The sequence below is a fragment of the Ictidomys tridecemlineatus genome, chromosome 5 (genome assembly GCF_052094955.1).
Source record: "Ictidomys tridecemlineatus isolate mIctTri1 chromosome 5, mIctTri1.hap1, whole genome shotgun sequence".
Taxonomy (NCBI): domain Eukaryota; kingdom Metazoa; phylum Chordata; class Mammalia; order Rodentia; family Sciuridae; genus Ictidomys; species Ictidomys tridecemlineatus.
In genome coordinates this window covers 6,757,366-6,775,632 of record NC_135481.1, presented here as the reverse complement: position 1 = coordinate 6,775,632, position 18,267 = coordinate 6,757,366, and the positions used below count along the sequence as shown (strand labels likewise).

The 18,267-nt window shown below is 45.9% G+C and overlaps 1 protein-coding gene across 4 annotated transcripts in view; it reads right to left on the bottom strand.

Annotated features, from left to right (window-relative positions):
• Positions 1-546: 546 nt before the first annotated feature.
• Dnaja4 (DnaJ heat shock protein family (Hsp40) member A4) overlaps positions 547-18,267 on the bottom strand; it is a 44,384-nt gene continuing 26,663 nt past the window's right edge. For 2 of the 4 annotated variants that reach the window (XM_078049163.1, XM_078049162.1), the window contains 6 exons: positions 10,230-10,410; positions 8,190-8,294; positions 7,073-7,300; positions 5,802-6,032; positions 2,593-2,693; positions 547-2,496 (listed from right to left, as the gene is read on the bottom strand). In XM_078049163.1, the coding sequence (XP_077905289.1) occupies positions 2,281-2,496; positions 2,593-2,693; positions 5,802-6,032; positions 7,073-7,300; positions 8,190-8,294; positions 10,230-10,287 (939 nt within the window). In that variant the 5' untranslated portion in view covers positions 10,288-10,410 and the 3' untranslated portion in view covers positions 547-2,280. Of the gene's footprint in view, positions 2,497-2,592; positions 2,694-5,801; positions 6,033-7,072; positions 7,301-8,189; positions 8,295-10,229; positions 10,411-16,044; positions 16,184-16,538; positions 16,864-18,267 lie in introns of those variants that run through there. The other 2 variants (XM_005316856.5, XM_078049161.1) reach the window with 2 other exon arrangements.

Sequence of the window (18,267 nt, the reverse complement as noted above, 5' to 3'; positions counted from 1 at the left end):
GTTGCTGCCTCAGGGCCCTTGCCTCCGAGTACCAGGCTTTTCTCTTCAGCAGTCTGCTTGAGACTTGCTCTGCATGTTAATGGGGAAAGTTTAAGTAGCTAACATGCTGATGCCTGTTACTTTTTATTGATCATATCTTCATGTGCCTGTGAAGCCATGCACTTTTCCTCCACTCCTCCCTACTCCCTATTTTCGAAATGAAACTTGTGCTCTTTATTCATGGGCCCCTGCTCGCTCTCCCATAATCACATTGTCTTTGCCATTTTCTCTGCCTACATGTCCTCCCCAGGGCCTTCAGAGGTCTGCTCCCTCACTGGTTGGGGGCTGCTCAGATGTCGGCTCCCCAGAAAGGTCTTTTCCCTTTTTCCCACTACTCTAGCTCTTCACCAAAGCTATCACTACTCTACATCTGTACTCACCCTTACCCCCGAAATATAAGCCCCATGAAGTAGAAAACCTTGTTCCTTAAATCAGCAACACAACGTAAGCTGGCACTTAATCCACCATTCATTTGGGTGCTCAAGAAAAAAGAAGTAGCAAAACCACTTGTCTCATACCAGCTCAATTTTAATTTTAAAGTGACAAATGTACAGGTGGAATAAAATTTTAAGCAACACCCTCCACTTATATAACAAGGAGGAGCTGATTGTAATTTTGCTCCATCACCAACTAAACAGTTTTCTAGCAATAATTTATTAGGAAGTCACAGCGCAGAAACAACACCCTGGAGTCGTGGTCCATTTATAAACTGATTTTCACACAGGCTTAGTTGAAAGAATGATTTTAAGTCTGTCCTGGCCAATGGTCAAAGTGGGCATAGGGGGGCTCTTTTTGTACTTTGAGCAAATTATGCCTCATTAGCCAGCAATGTTCTTTGGGAGCCTGGTCTATCCAAGCTGGCTTGCCCTGTCTGCCTTGGGTCTGATCAGGCCTTTGACCCTCATAGGCGAGGTCCCTGCTCTGAGACAAACTCTCAAGTACCATATAACCAAATAAGGGTGGATCTGAGCCCAGCAGCTTAGAAGGTAGCAATTTTTATTCATGACTTGTAGAAAAGAAATGAATAGTAATGGCTAAAAGTTGAGGTAACTCCAATTCAAAGTGTAGTTTACCTGCCAGGAATAAAGTAATGACTACTGTTCCTCTAAACAGGCTATCATTTACAGTGGTAGTCCATTCAGACTAATTCTTAATAGAACTTAGTGCAGTTCTCAGCAAATGTCACTTGAGCAGGAAGCCCTTTGTAGTATGGCTGTGCAATGAAAGGAATGATCCTTTGGAAAGGAGCTGAATCTGGGAAATGAGGTGGAAAATACTGAGACATTCTATGCCTTTCCAGACCCTCAGGTCATCTAGGGTCACCAGACAGGAGAATGTGTTGTGCCATAGGGCCAAATGACCAGCATTCTCCCTTGGCTTCTGCTGCACTGAGGCTGCTGGGCACATGGAAGGGTTAGTTTACAAGTAAGCACTTTGGTGGGAGAACATTGCAAAAGTTGTCAACAGAAAATCATTAAAACCACAAAGAACAAGGTGCAGGGGTCACAGGCAAACAGCTACATCGGCACATCACTTAAAACACTGGTTCGTCCTCACTAGGGCCTGGAAAGCTCAGAAAATTTCCTAGATGATCAGACACTTAAGAGCACACAGCAGTAGGAACTAGGTGGGCCCTGCAACTTTGGAGTGCAGCCCACTCCATATGAACCAAGAATGGGAGCCAAGTCCAATCCACACGTGTGCTTTTATTCTTTAAGAGGTTCATCTGGAATCTAGATTCAGAAATGTCATATTAGCAGCCCTGAGATCATGCCCTCTAACTTTGCCAAGGGAGGGAAAAGAGAAAAATCAGAATAGAGATAGGCCAGGACACCCACTTCGTGCCTTGGGAGTTTGCTAGGGGCTGAGTGCTGCTCTCTGGGCTGTGCTTTACTGTGGAACCACACTATATCAAAGCCACTAGAAGCACAAAGTGTCATTGTGGTCACTGGCATCTCCAATGTCCTGGAAGTGTAAATAAACAGATTCCATATGCAGACTAGAGGTGATTTACACTTAAAACATTTAAATATAAATCAAGCTATAACTTAAATTACAACCAAAAAGAAAAACAGAAGAAAAAACCAAAAAGACACTCAGCAATGGAGAATGCTGAACACATACACAGGACACCCCAAACACGAGGCCATTAAAGCGATGCCATTTTTCATTGTGCCAACTTTACATTCATCACGTGCTACTCTGGCCAGGCTGCGCTGCATAGTGCCAAGTCATGCCACATCATGCCGTCTGGCACTGTACTCCGGCCCGGGGCCCATCGTCATCCTCCTCATAGGCCTCCCTGTGTTGGCGCCAGTTCTGCTCACTGGGATTGAACTCCTTCAGCTCCACCTGATCCATGTCCTCTGTGATCCTCACCTTCTGCCTGGGAGGGAGCAGAGCTTCCAGTTGAGGAAGCTTCTCCTGAGACAGCCACTGTTTTTCAGGGAAGACTACCTGTAAAGGGTAAGGGGCGACACAGGTGGTGCTTTCTTACCCTTTCAGGTAAGGCATTTAATATTATGTACTGTGAGGTAAAATAAGTGCACTTACTAAAAACTGTATGATCAAAGTTCCCTTTTCCAGGGGAGCTTTGTAGATGGGCATTCCCTCGTTGCGCACACATTTCAGGTCCCCATGCTTTATCACCTCACCTGCCACAGAGAAGGTTTAATTATCAAACAGGGAGACAGAGGAGGCCTAGATTGATTGGCCTCTTTTGGGGAAAGCTGGGCAGGCCCTAGAGGCCCTGCAGCTGTGGTGAAAAAAGAGGCTTCATTCAGTGGGCACTGGGTAAGGGTTTGGGGGTGGGACTGGCCCACTCTCGCCAGTTCTGGGCTCCAGCAGTATGTCAAGGTAGCAACATCCTGACGCCTCCATCTTAAGGTAGAGGTTAAAAAAGGGAACTAGAAGTCAAAACACCCCAGTGCGCCTCAGGTGGGGCTGATACCTTCCCACCTGCCTCTTCAGGTGGTCTGGACATCCCTACCATGAGCAGATGAGTGCTCCCAAGACTTAAACAAAGCTTGCAGCAGAAAGTCCAACCAGCCCCCACCACCTGCAGGTGACAACCAGGTTCCTGGGGAGGGAACTCCCAAGGTGGCTTTAGTCACTGCTGTCCCCCTCCTGGTTCCAAAACACTTGCTCCTCACTGGTGAGCTGGAAAGGTCTCAAATGCACCTCTGGTTCTTCCAGACAAGATTTCAAGAAGCATTCGGATAGCTCAGCATCCCACACCCAGCACCAAGCCTCTCCCACAGGTCTAAAAATGCTATTTCTCCCCAAGCAAGGAAAAGGAGAGGGACAAAAGGGCCTCTTGATCTCAGTAGTGAAAACAAAGAAATGTTAGAAAAAAACAGGGACAAGGTAGAGAGGAAGCCAAACTCTAATTTATTCAAGCAGCCTCCTCCCTTGGAAAACAGTAGGTCACAGAAGGGGACTACTCAAAAAGCAAAATCTCTTCCAGAGGAAATCTTTACAGTACATCATACACGTTTTTAAAAATACACTGTGCCCATGACTCTATCCTAGAGGTCACTCATGGTAGGACTCTGACTCAGACATGTCCCCCACAGTCACTGCCTGTACAGCACAGTGACCTCTTAAGCTCTGAAAGGCTGCTGGGTGTTTTGCATTCTTGGTGGTTGTGTTTTTGAAACACTTGCTTTGTCTTCTAGTTCCTATCAGGTCCCACTCCTTACTAGTCTCAAGCCCCAATTCCCACACTTTCTGGAAAGCAGGGAAACCAGTTAGAGAAGGAAGACACCACAGTCAGGCCCTTCCAATACTAACACCCTTGTGTAGCTCCTAAGTTTTTCCATCACTACAGATTTTTGGTGGTGCTGGGGACAGAACACAGGCCAGCAACCCCCACCAGCCACACACCCCTGCCCAATCTCCTGATTCTCAGCAAAGCTCAAGCCAACTCTGCAGTTCAATCCCAGAGGAAAGGAGGAAGATTAAGAGGAGGATATGAAGGAACAAGAAATAAGCCAAAGTAAGAAAAGGAAAGAAGAAAGAACACACACAAAGGATGAGAACAAAGAAAAACCAAACCCCCCCCCCCAATATCTCCAGCAGAAAGTTTTCTGGATATCCTGCCCCTCCTTATGCCTAAGCAGGGGAACTGCTTTCTTGGGATTTATCACTCCCCTCCCTTTAGGGTTCTGTACTCAGTAGCTTCACTTCTGTGCTTGGCTCCAAACTCCCTGGGCTGGGGTCAGCTGAGAGGCAGCAGGGCCCAGTGCCAGGGAGCTCTGGTGGGCTAACACAACCTTACATCGTCCAGTGTTGGCCAATGATGGGCTCTTCCAAAGTTGCACTGGGATGCTGCCTGCCAGCCTGGGCTCTCAGGAGGCCTGGAATCAGGGCCTCAGTTTTTCTCTTCAAGTTGGGGGGTCACCTTGGGAGGGCTATGGAATAGAACTATTATAAAGGAAAGTATTTAATTTTTAAACTCCACACAAACTTTGTATTATGCTGCAGCACTTTCTGCCATTTTCAGATGAAGTAAGTGTATGCATGTATATATACTCACAGAGAGCAAATGAAAAATCAAATCAAACTTACCTGTTAACAGGCAAGTTATATATGGGTGGGCCTTGTATTATTTTTATACAGATTTTTCTAAGTTTGACATTTTAAAAAAAAAGTATTTCAAAAACAAACACAAACTCTGATAAGGCTTAGAAATATAATTTCTAATTAATTAATAAGAAATATAATTTCTATATAATTCAATTTCATATTATCCCCAGAAAAGGAGGAACTAGAAAAATGAACGAGGGGAAAGGGATAGAAAAAGAGCACAGGGCCATAAAGAGGAGAGCATTCAGAGAGGAGAAATGAAAAATGGGGAGAGGCACAAAAGGTGCAGAAAGTTGGCCAGGAAGGTGCACTGTGCCCCCTCCACTGGACTGCAGAGTCTTATCACCAGCCACCACTGCCATGGACAGGCTTATCAACTGGGAACCTCCCACCCAGTCCTGAACCCACCCCACTACCCTTTAGATGGACACTAGCAGAGCTATGATGGCCAGGAGCAGACTAGAGCAGCACTGGCTTCTTCCTAGCTCTCAGCCCCTGTAGGCAGGTGCTATGGAGCACACGTGAACATCCTGATCTGCAGTGAACATTAACCCTCCCAGGAGCAGAGCACCCTGCTATCTATTTAGGTGCCAGAAGGCCAAGCCCAGCACCCTGCTATCTATTTAGATGCCAGAAGGCCAAGCCCAGGCCCTCAGGACCACTTCCCACCCACAGGTGCCTTCTTCAAGCAGCTTCCTTTAGCTCCCCATGGGTGTGTGTGGACAGGCAGATCCTGTGGAAGCCTCTGGGGATAAGCTGATTAGCAGGGTTTTTTTTTCTTTTTTTTTCCAGGAAAGTTCTACTTTAAAATGTCTCTCTATGTAATTGACAATATAAAAGCTAGAGGAACATGTGGGTCAATCAGCACCAATCCCACTAGATAGAAAAAGAGCTCCTATCATCAGTTTTGTTTTTTATTACACAAAAAATGTTCGAAATGTAGCAAATTCCAACTAAGATTTTAGACCCCCCCCCAAGATTCCTATTTGAGATTTCTTCCAGCTCTGAGGGCTTCCCCTCATCATAAAATTTTTAGTAATTAGTGATGACTTTCAAGTTAGAGAAAACAAAGTCAACAACTTTCATAACAAAAGTCAGCCTTAGATGTGAAACTCGGCTCATGCACTGGGTTATTACACCACCCATGCACAATGGAAACACATTGGCAACATTACCTGATTTGGATGTAATAACAAGGGTTCGCTCATCCAGTGTTTTTATCGTCTTCTTGAAGCCACAAAGAGCTTCAGAAAGCTGAATTTTCATTTTCATGATCAAGTCATGGCCTCGTCTCTGAAAGACACTATGATCCTTCTGATCAAGCACAATTATGACATCACCAGGCTCCAGCTCAGGCTCCTGATCTCCTTCTCCATGAAATAGTATCTTTTGCCCATCTTTCATACCTATGAAACATCACCCCTTTCTGATTAGCCATTTCTCATAAAAACCATGCTTTCTCAAAGCTTTTGAAGAAGGGGTGCAAAGTCCTCTGGGGGTTCTTTATTCATCAAATCTCCCAATCTTGAATGGGCATGGGGCAAGATGGGATACTGGGATTACCCAGAAAAGAGGGCCCTGGGCCAAACATGCAGCAGGAAGAGGACAAAATGAGGCTCTCTGTCTGGTTCACTCCCTACTCCCCAGCCCCAGGCCCTGTGATGCCAAACTGAGACTGCACTTGGAGCATAAGTTAATCACCCAACTTTCTGATGCTACACATGGTATATGGCTCTGGGGACTTACCGGGAACAAGGGAGCTAGCCTGCCCCTTTCTAATGCTTAGGTACACAGGCACAGAGTTCAGGCATGTTTAAATGAAAAGGCTTTAACAACACCTTTGACAGTCTGGGGTTGGATTCTTTGGCTTTGGGTCTCATCTCTGATATGTTTGTTGGATTCGAAAGCCACAGAACAACCAGAGAATACTTGGAAAACAGTTGGGACTGTAACTGGCCTTCAAATGATGGCAGAAGGTAAAATGAATAGCAAGGGAAAGCATAGTACTAGGTGGATCTGATACATCAGAAGGAAAGTGTGGGGAGAAGGAACACACAGCTACAAAGACTTCACAAGCTCTGGTGGCTAATGGGCAATAGAAATCATTAGGAGAAACATTCCAAAAATTTGCAAAGGAATGTTTGAGAAAGGCAGCAGAGACAACTAAACACATCTGGGGTTAAGAAAGACTTTCACAACATCAGAAAACCTTAAAAAGAGGTTGTCTTCAGCAAGAAAACTTTAGCGAGTTTCATGGGATGAAATAATGACAAGCAGGGTCAAGAGAAGATGACCTGGAAATAGGAGGAATTCTGATACACCCTAATATCTCTTAAATGTGTGACATGGCGTATCCCACATCTCTGACACCTAACCCATGTGCCCCATAATTGGCATTAGGTAGCACTTCCAGCCAGTATGGAGTGCTAGTTCTGTACAGCCTCACCTTTCTCCACGTGTACCTCGATAATCTTCTTCTCGCGGACCACCTTGGCACCACTGCAGCTTTCACAGCGATCCTTGGGGTTGATGCGCTCACCCTGGCCCTTGCACTCGATGCACACAGTCTGGATCTGCTGCACCATGCCTGGTCCAATCTGCTGGATGTGGATTTGCATCCCACGCCCCTTGCACAGTGGACATTTCTCCACTGATCCCTTCTTCCCACCAATACCTAGGGGTGGAGGAATGACTAGAGTGAGAGCTGTGTTCTTCCCTTATAGCAGTCCCTCCCAGCAACGCAGCAGAAGGGCAGTGACCCATAAACACTGGGTTGGGATTTTGACTCTTCACAACCATGAAAAGCAATGTGGAAGAGTCTGTAAGAGTCTAGCAAGCATCAAGTAATAATATCTAGATGATGATATCTAATCTCAAACAATTGTCATTTTGGCTGTGTCGATCCACATTTATTACCTTAGCTTCATCATGTGTGTTTTCTTAGATACAAAAACACTCATGCCCACCAGTGGATAAGGAGGTTGGGGCTACAGAGGACCGAAGGATGCAAGCTCTGCCAATGGGAGCGACTACCCAGCTCAGCCAATATTTTGTGTGACAACATGGGTCTGGGGACACCAGATTTGACTTGACTTGGAAATTCTGATTTTTAAAATTATGTCAATTTCATTTACATTTAACTAAGGTGCCCAATTTAATTTACATTTAACTAAGATGCTCAGACTATTGGATTTTATAAAATAAATTTTACTGGAACCCAGACATGTCCATTCATTTATGTACTCTAGCAATTGAGTGGAGTATTTACAACAGACTGTGTGACCCACAAAGCCTAAAATATTTGATATCTCACTCATTACAGAAACTTTGCCAACCCCCAGTTTAGGTGAACTGTCTTCATTTCAAAATGTTTGAAATAATTGTCAATATATTAAAAAAAAGTGCAGCTCCAATAAAACATTCAGGTAACCTGTTTGTAAACTCTGCTTGACCCTCACATTTTAGAAGATAAATTAGTTTTTCTCTTAACTATGATACAAGCTGACTTATTTCTAGATGCAAGGGATAAGAACTATGAGAATCATTCAAAAATTAATTTTTACCTTCACATTTCTCACAAATTACATTTTTCTGGAGGGCCAATTTCTTTGTGACACCATTATATAAATCTTCAAGAGTTACAGACAATTGATGTACCACATTCTTGCCTTACCAAGGGAGAAAAAAACACAGTTAGTAATATTATATGAAGTATACCACTGTATTAACGTCTACCCACATGACCCCTGATTATAAGAAGTCTCCCGCACTAATAGCTGAGTCTGGGCCATTCAAGGCTTCCATCATGGCATCCATTGGTCCTCTGCCAATTATAAGAAATAACGCCCTGTCTGGCTATGAGCTAATTACTCAAACATTTATAGAGATCAACAAAAAGACTTTCTAATACGAGGATAGGGAGAGATCACTAATTGAGAAACAGAAGGCAATGTTAACCCATGAAACTGGTTGACTGAGTCCTCCCCACAAAAGAAGACTTATCCTCATAGAGGAATGTGTGACAACCAGAGGCTCTGGACCTTTTGCTCTCTTGGGCACCAAGCTCTTTACTTTCCAAGCCCTTCTGTCAACTGGGGCCAAGTTGGAATTCTTTCCTCTGCCTAAATCCTGTTTCTTCGTTCAGGACCGTGGGCATCTGGTCCTCAGGTGGGAGTCTGTCTGCTCTCATGCTCTTCTAGTTCATGAGGCCAGACAGTAGACAGACCCTCCCTGCTGCCAAAGTTCTTGCAGTCACTGGGACAAGGTGTCCGGGTTTATTGGCTGTCAACTTTGAGAGATGACTTAATTAAGGGCGTGAAGTTTTTCATCTCAAGACAGTGAGAGAGCTGGACAAGAAAAACCCAAGGTTTTAATCACGTCTACACTGTCGATTATATGAGCAGGCAACATACCCAGAGGACAAGGGAGGGATTTTTTCCTAATAAACACTTTGTGATTTTCAGTACACTGTGTTCATGGAATTTACGCCCAAGCTTTTTAAAGCTCAAAGTCAATTATAACGTGAGAACAAATAAAGCTTCATTTTTCCAGGAGCCTCTCATTGACCAGAACCACACTTGTTGGAGCCAATACAGAGCTCATTTTTTCTGATTTTATTCATTATTGCAAAAGCTTAGTTATCTGGTTCCAAGATCCAAACAGACTGTCAGCAGTGAACTAGACAAGGGGAGGGGACTAGTTGTCATAGACTATAGATATCGGGGTGACAGCCCACACAGGCGGCAAGAAGTGAGATGTAGAGAAACAAGAGCAAACCCTGGAAATCCAAAACTGTGGCCTGCGTCCACTCAGTTTAAAGTCCCTCATTCACTACCTGGGGATCTGATTATTATATATTTTTTTTCCCTGAAAAGAAAGGCTGACAGTCTGTTTAATAAGGATTTTAAAACATAAAATGTGAAAACCCAGAAAACCCCCTGAGCAGACTGGGAAAATGAGTCCACACTAAGCACCATTGAGCCCAACAACCAGAATGAGAGGGCCCACAGGTCTGGCTCAGGTGGCAGGACCAAGAGACAGGGGATGGTGGGATGGTGGGTGGGCGGGAATTGACAAGACACTCTTGGTAGAGGCTTCACCAGCAACCTCAGGAGGGGTCATTTATGTCTCTCAGGCACTTTGGTGTCTGACTCCACAAGAGAGGCAGAGACAGCAAAATGAATTTGACACTCCCTACCACCTCATAGTGGAGACTGAGCTCAGGGGCACTCTACACCTTTGTTAAGTTATATCCCAAGTTCTTTAACTTTGAGTCAGGATCTTGCTGAGGCTGACCTCAACCTCAAATTTGTAATCCTCCTGCCTCAGTCTCCCCAGTAGCTGATATTATAGACCTACTTGATCTCTTCCTTTCTATCCACAACCCCATTCGCTCCTTCATATGTTGTTTGAAGAGTGTCAGATAAGTACTAAATATAATAAGGGATCCAAGTAGCCTACATATTAGACAAGTGATAAACTAAAGTTAACAATCCCCAAACACAACAATTGCACCATTTTAAAGCATGAGCCATACAGATTATAGCAACATGTACAAGTTTGGAAACTAAAAATTTTGCTTACATTTCTTTAAAAGCATTTACCTCTTCTCTCTCTAGCCATCCGTCCTCCACCACCAAAGAACATGTCAAATATGTCCATGGGTGAAGAGAAACTGGGGCTACCCGAGCCTCCTTCTTTAATTGCCTGTTCTCCGCCCTGGTCATAAATATCCCTTTTCTTTGGATCTGAAAGCACTTCATAGGCCTGGGATATGAGTTTAAACTTTAAAAGAAAAAAAGAAGAGAGAAATATTTTAAAAGAGAGGCAGAGAGAGCAGAGGTTTGAGTTGTTTTATTAAGCAAATGCACCACAGAAAATGTAAAACAACCCCAGGGGCCCCTTAGCTCAGTTCAAGTCCGAACATTCTCTGTTGGGACTCTGGTTTCATTCACTGCCTTTGCAAAGTGGGACACACAGGACAAACATTATGAAGGGACTGGTGGCAGGGACACTGTAGGAATATGGACAGAACGCAGAAGGGAGGAAAAGTCTCTTTCCCACTCTGGTTGCACCTGACAGGAGGAAATGGAACCTGGCTGGGTGACCCAAGACTGGCTAGAGCTTCATTTGTAACTAGGCACAGCCCAGGACTCCAAGTGCTATGATGGCCTTCAACTCATGGGAATCACTTAACTAGTTTACAAACATGATATTCAACCACAGACATCTGTGAGCACTTAACCACAGGACAGATTCTTGCTCTTCCCCACAACTCCCATTGACACTACTTCACATTTGTGTCTCTAGTACCCCACAGCAGACACGACACCCTATGTGTAGCATTCTTGCCCAAAATTTGTCACTGGAATTCAATTGTAAGGTAAGAACCAGGGAATTCTCCAAAACTAAGACAGGAAAATTAAAAGTGGGTGCTCCTGGAGTAGATTTTACACAAGGGAAAAAATGACTAAATAGGACATTATTGGAACAAGTGGGGGTAATTCTTGCATTTGGTAATTGTAAACTATAGATACCGAAAAGGACCCTAGGAAAAACATGCTGAAGTATTTAGTGCTGAATGGTTATGACATATGCAAAAATTTTAGCCAATAGTAATAACAATAAAAGAGAGACTAAACAAACATGGCAGCTTATTTATAACTGGTTGAGCCAGGTGAAGAATATGCAAGTGTTCACTGTGCATCTTTAAAATAAAATCAGAGTACTTAAACATGCATGTTCTATCCCTTCTTCCCAACACCGGCATCCACCATGGCTGAGCCTGTCTTCTCATGCCTGGACAGCAATCTCATCATCCCAGCTTTCAGCCTGTTTTCTTTCCTTTTTTTTTTTTTTTCTTTTGAGATATGGTCTCCTTAAGTTGTTTAGGGCCTCCCTAATTTGCTGAAGCTAACTCTGAACTCACAATCCTCTGCCTTCATTTCCTGAGCCACTGGGATTACAGGTGTGTGCTACTGCACCCAGTTTTCAGTCTGTTTTCTATCCAATCTAGTGAACTATATCAATCACAGGTAGGGTACCAAGAGCCAGGAAAAAACAGATCACCTCTGGAAGATCAGAGATCTGGCTCCCAAACCTCCCCAAGGTGGTCCAGGTCACTGGGATTAAAGCCAGTCCTTACTATCACCTAGAAACCCAAACACTTTACCTTTCTCTCCTCCTGCCCACCCCCAACCCCCAACTCTGCTTCAGCTTTGCCAGCCTCCTTGTTCTTTGTCACTACTCACAGCATGTGCCCCCATGGTCCCTTGGCTGAGCACAACCTCCCCCATTCACCTTGTTCAAGTCTTCACCCAAAGTCTACTTTCCCAGGGAGACCTCCCCAACAACCCAGCTTTAAAACTGCAAGTCCACCCTAGGTCCTCCTGACCCCTTCCCTGCTTCATTTCTCTACATGATATTACATTTCTACCATGTTTTGTTTATGCTGTACCCCCCAATGCAATGCAAGCTATGAGGACCAGGATTTTTGTTAGCTTTGCCCACAGCTGCATCCCTGAGCCTGCAACTTGCAACTATGTCTGCTATGTGAACAACATTTGATAAATATTCATTAAATGAATGGCTCAATTCTGGAAATTCAGAAATTAATAAATGAGGTTAAGACGTGGCCTCTGGAAACTACAGTTTAGTCTGAGAGCACATATCTCCTACAAAACATACAGGGGGAAGAATGTGCCATGAAGAAAAGAGTACAGAAATTGACAGAAATACTAGGTCATCCCTTATTATACAGATTCCTGGCCAAGATCTAATAAATAACTAATACATAATAGCCAATAAGTAATAGCTAACAAAAAAACTGGACAATTAAGTCTGATGGACAATTAAGCATCAGGCTGGGGTTGTGGCTCAGTGGCAAGGCACTTGCACTTGCGGGGCACTGGGTTCAATCCTCAGCACCCCATAAAAATAAACAAAGTAAAGATACTGTGTCCATGTATAACTAAAAAAAAAAAAAATAAAAAGACATCAGCATCATACACTTGGCATTTAGATATGTTAATTCTCATAGTATTTCTGCAAAGTTCTCATACACAATCATCCCTTTCTTTAGTTTACAAAAAAAAAGAAAAGAAAAGAAACAATTGAGGCATTGGGATAAGGTGCCTGGCTCAGAAGATCAGAAAGCAAGTAGGCCAGGCTGCCCCTAATGAGTTTCTGGGCCTGTATGTATAGGTCAGGGACTATGGAAGTATGCTCCACGGGAACTAGAAACACTCATCAAATACCTGGATACTCCCAAGACACTTGGATTTAATAGATGCATCTAAGAATGGGAAAGGAATGCCCTGTCGCTTAGGACACTGAATCAAAGGCCAGATGTCACATGGGAAGGGGCCTCCAGCTGACAGCAGTGAGCCCTCCTACCTACCCTTAGGGCACTAGCACTCCAGGGTCTAGTTTGGCTTCTGTCTGGACCTCTCCTCCCAGTAGGAGATTAGGGGTTTTGATCAGCTCACTTTTCAGACTATGGTCTTTGGCCACAGAATCTTAAAGGAATGACTATACAAACTTGGGAAAAATGGCCTTGAAGATGACACAGCAACTTGGAAAAGTACTTATGATAAAATTTTAAGTGAGAAAAGAGAGTGAAAAAAGTTCATGTACCAGGATGACCATGTATGATTACTCTGTGAAAATCTTCTTGGAAACCCTCAAAGGGTAATCAGGATGTGTTTTCTCAGTGGCTTTTCCTCTGTATTGTGAAACTTTCGGCACTGTTAGAGTTTTTACCTTGAAAATCTATTACTCAAACTCAGTGTTACAATGAAATTGATTAAAAGACCAAACTCATCTCAACAGGGTAACAGCCAAGAATACACCTCTTCTAAAAGGGACTATTTTGCTGACTTGCCATTCTCGACCCTGTCTTGCAGAAAATCAGCCACAGAGAAGCAAATACAGACTCCATGCAGAGCAAAGCATCTGACAACAAACACAGGCTGCCCAATGCTTAGCAACACAGGACAACAGGGCAAAAAACAAAGACCAACACCCCAAATGGCCTTCTCAGTTGGCCCACAGCAAGGTGGAAAAGGACTGGCTTAATCTATTTTTGAAGAGACATTAATAATACAGTGAGAACAGGTGAAAAAATAAAAAGATTTCACCTGTGGTTGATAAAGTGGACAAGGGCTACATATAGACTGCACCAAAAAACAAAAGGTCTGCACAGTGTACCCAGCACACAGTAGTACCAAAACAAGAGGTAGTTGGTGAATAAATGAATGAATGAGCCCTTTCTGGGGAACCTGACAGCAGAATTTCTATTAACTGTGTCCACAGTCTCCCCATCCCTTTTGAGTTCTAATCAAAAGTCCACTGGCCTCTCAATCTCCCTTCACTACAATTTCCTTTCCAACCTGTGCCTTTGTAGGTATCTCTCTTCTCCAACTTAGAATATTTTAAAATACATTTCTTCTCATGACATTGTTTATTCATTCAGCCAGGTGACAAACACTATAGCACCTCCATGGCACATCTAGAGGTAGTGGGTAGTTATCAAACAAGTTAATCATCATTATATGAGGAGGAGGATTGGGCCACTGCATCAATCTGTAAGTCAGAGACAGTCCTCTGGAAGATGACTTAGCTCAGAACTAAAAGAAAAGGTTTTATTCCCTTCATGAAAGGTAGTGAAGGGGCAGTATTCTTGGCAGTGGGCACATCAAAAACACTCCCCCTACCAAAAAAAAAAAAAAAGCCCAGAGGGACCTTGCTAGACCTCACTGCTAAGAGCCTCATTTATGTGACACTAATTCAGGGCATGGCTATAAATAAATATTAGTTTCAAACAAAGCAAATAATCATCCTGGGCAGGTATATTCAGGGTGAAAGCTATACACAGGTAAAGGGCAAGTCTAATTTTAGTTTTTAAAAAGAAGCTTCAGAACACCAAAAACACACTCATATCAAACAGCATATACACCACCACTGTGAGCACTGTGAGATTTGACCTGAAACCAGGGTCAGAAGGCTTTCCCTCACATTGCTATTAGTGAGATGGCTGAAACATGAAATTAGAAGCCGAGAAACCCTCCTTAAAGGAGACTGTCAACAACAGACTACAGTGAAATTAGAGAGCAAGTCTGTGAATCACCGACAGCATGTAGAAAGTCAGTGACTTTAAAAGCTACAGTAAGCCACCTAAATATAGACAAGAACGCAAGTGGGTAACAGACAAATGGTCTTACAGGGAAGCATTTTCAACTTGTGACAGCCACATTAGGCACATGTGGCTAAATATAAATATTCTATCACTGTTGCCACCCAGCCAACCTTCTTTAAGAAGCTTGCTCCAGCTTGGAATTAGGAATGCAGACAGGTATTTTGGTCTGAGCGTCATTTCCACAGGTCTAAATGCTAGTTGGGTGACTGGAGTTTCAAAAGTGGCCCAGCTGTCACTGCTATCAGCTACTACAAAGCACCCACTCCCAAGACCCACCAGGAGCATACAAAGTTTTGTAAGAAAATGACAAGAAGTGAAGGGAGAGATGGGAAGGCCAACAAGCTTTACTTGCAATGCCTGATCCTTCAAGTTATCTACACAGGTGGATCATATCCTCCTTTAGGAAAACAAACAGAATGTCCGTTTCTGCAAACAGGATGAAAAAGTTTAATTTAGATCTCTAATATGCACACCATTTTCAGCATATTGTTGGTATTTATGGTCAACTGTGGGTCATGTGCCACAGGAAACCTGAAATATGCATTTAGGTGAATGTGACAAACTACAGATCTCTCATCCTTAATACAGAAAAGGTGATTGACAGCTAACAGGCAGGAGGTAGGCTCATTGGCCAAACCCAGTCCATTATCAAGAAACTCATCCTTGGGGTTTGTGTATCCATGGGGAATATAAGCACAGCAATACTTCAAAGCCGGTGGTGCCCAGCAAGCACACAACTTCTGGGGATGCGTGCCTGTTTTCTGGGTTTGCGGCTGCCTCTCCTACAGAAATGTCCGCAAATCCCATGTGAGCAGGGCCCCCACGGGTCAATCCCAGCGCCTCCCCCAGGTCCAGCAAACATGGTGGATAGGGGCTCCACAAACACTTGTGGAGTGAATGGAGGAATGAATGAGCTGTGCAGTGGTTCAAGAGTGATACTAATCCCTCTGGCCCCTGGACCTCCCGCATCCTCAACCTAGCAAGCAGGGGCTCCGCCAAGTGCCCTCCACTGACTGCACCGCGTTGCACGCCTCGGCCTCGGGCCACCTCCCGCCTGGCCCCGGCCTGGCCCCGCTGCGGGTGGAGCGGCGCCTGGCAACAGCCTCCCCAACGCGGCTCGGGTTCCCCGCCGCCGTCAATAATTCACAGCCCAGAGTCTTGCAGGGTTGAATAATTCCAGAAGACCCCAGCGCCCCGCGCCGCCCCCTCGCGCCGCCCCGCACCTTCTCGCCCTCATCCGGGTTCTTGTCCGGGTGGTACTTGAGCGCCAGCTTCCGATAGGCCTTTTTGATCTCCTCTGGGGAGGCGCTGGGCTTCACCCCCAGGATGTCATAATACTGGGTCTCCTTCACCATCTTGTCTCTGCGGGGCGGGGCGGGCGAGGCCGGTTAGCGCGTCCCGGACGCCCCCCGGGCCCCTGGCCCGCGCCCCCACCGCCCGCCTGCGCGTCACGGTCACGGTCACGGCCGTCGCCCGGGGGCTCCCTCCCGCGCGCCCGCGCCGGGCCGACTTCCCCGCCGGGTACCGCCGCACTCGAGCCGCCGGCTCCTCCGCGGCGGGTTTTATTCGGCGCCGGCGGAAGGTTCCGCAAAGAGACAGTGACGCCACAAAGGCCCAGAACCTTCGCGGAGGTTCCGGCGGCGCCTGGGGCTCCCCAGCTGCGCGACTCGGCGGGTTCCCGGCCCGGCCCTCCGACGCCCAGGCCCCGCGCGCTCACTCGCTCTCCTCCGGCGCCTGCTCCTCAGGCGGTCCACCGTCCGACTCCCCGGAACTCCAGTTTTGACTGCCGCCGCGGGCCATGTTGGGGGACTTTGAAAGTGGCTTCGGCGTGGAGGCGGCCCTCCGACGACCTTCCCGCCGCCCCGAGGCCGCCCCCTTGCTCTTTCGTGGGTCCGTGGGGCTGGCGGACTGTAGGATTGCGTGGTCTGGAGGGCCGCGGCTGCGGAAACCTTGGGCCGAGCTGTTGGACTGGGAGAGCTGCGCCCTGAGGTCCCCACCCGACTTCTCCCCAGGGGTGTGGCCGCCCTCTGTTCGGTCATGACTGGGATGCGCCCTGAGTACTGCCTCGGATTGTTGCATTTTACGGGGGGCTGGAGCGGGAAGGGGTCCTCTGCCATGGTAGCGCCCCCTTTGCCAAGGGCCTGAAGCTGCTGGGTCCCCCTGTGGCATCTTCAAGGATAGAATAAATAGCCTTTCCAAATATATGCAGTGGTCCTTAGGTGGTCCCAGGTGTGAAAGGTGGCCTCTCTACTGTCCACAACTGGGAATCAGTCCCACAGCTGTGAGCAGTGACGCCCATCAGATGTGAGCAGCAGTGTCCCCCAAGCCTCCCAAGGATGGGCAGTGACCTCTCTTTTTCCAGCGGTGGGAGACCACCTCTTCCCTCCTCACTTGTTAGTGTACAAACCACTAAGGCAGTGGTTTGTACTGGGCTCAGTGTTGGGTATACAAGGAAGACTCGCAGCTGGACCCTGACAGTGCTGTACCACAGGAGACATGACCTGGCAGGGTGCTGTATTAGGTCCTCGACTTCTCTAGGCCGTTCTTAGCCTGTGCCCCAGGGGCCATGATGAAGAGCTGCTGTGGAATCATGGGTAGAGAGAGAAATAAGGCCCTCTCTTCTCTGGCTGGCCTTGGTTTCTGCAGGTTTCTTGGTTTCTTCCACTACCCGGGAGTGGAAGGCCCCTGCTTCCCTCACTGAAATCCCCTGGCCTCCTGTGGGGTCTTATAGCTGAAGCCGGTATTACCCCCTCTTACACGTGTACAATGGTAGTGACAAATGACCTAATGTGCAGAAGAAATCAAGCTACTAGTTTCACTTGTTGACTGTGTTGTTTTCCTTTGAAATATGCCCCTGTATAGCAGTTGCCTTTGGACAAAGACTCAAAGCTGTTCATACGGAATTTTGGATTCCATACTGATCTTATTACCTTCAGGAGTCTCAGCCTCTGAGTTTGTTTCTTCAGGAGCAGGACATAGTTATTGCCAACTTCTTGTCTTTCTCACAAGGCTCTTGTAAGGATGGTATAGAATGATAGCTGTGGAGGCTTCTAGGGAAACTGGCTGCTCAAAGGGATCACCTGGAAACTTCTTTAAAAATGCCTATGTTAATCTGCACCCCAGACTAATTAATTACTTAAGGGCATGTAGGGGCGGGATGCAGGCATCCTATTTTCAAAGCTCCCCCAGGTGGTTCTAATGTGTAGCCAGAGCTGAGAACCACTGTGCAGCCCCATGTACTTGTCCAGGTTCAGTACTGTGAAACAGAGTAGCATGGACATGTGGGAGAAAGGAATGGCTTAAAGGTGGTCAGAGCCTAGAAGCAGAGAATGGGGCTATGAACTCTGGGAGCAGCAAGACAGAGTTCAAACCGCCCACACACACACAATTTTTATTGGTGCATTATAGTTTTTTATAATGATGGGATTTGTTCTTATATATTTGTA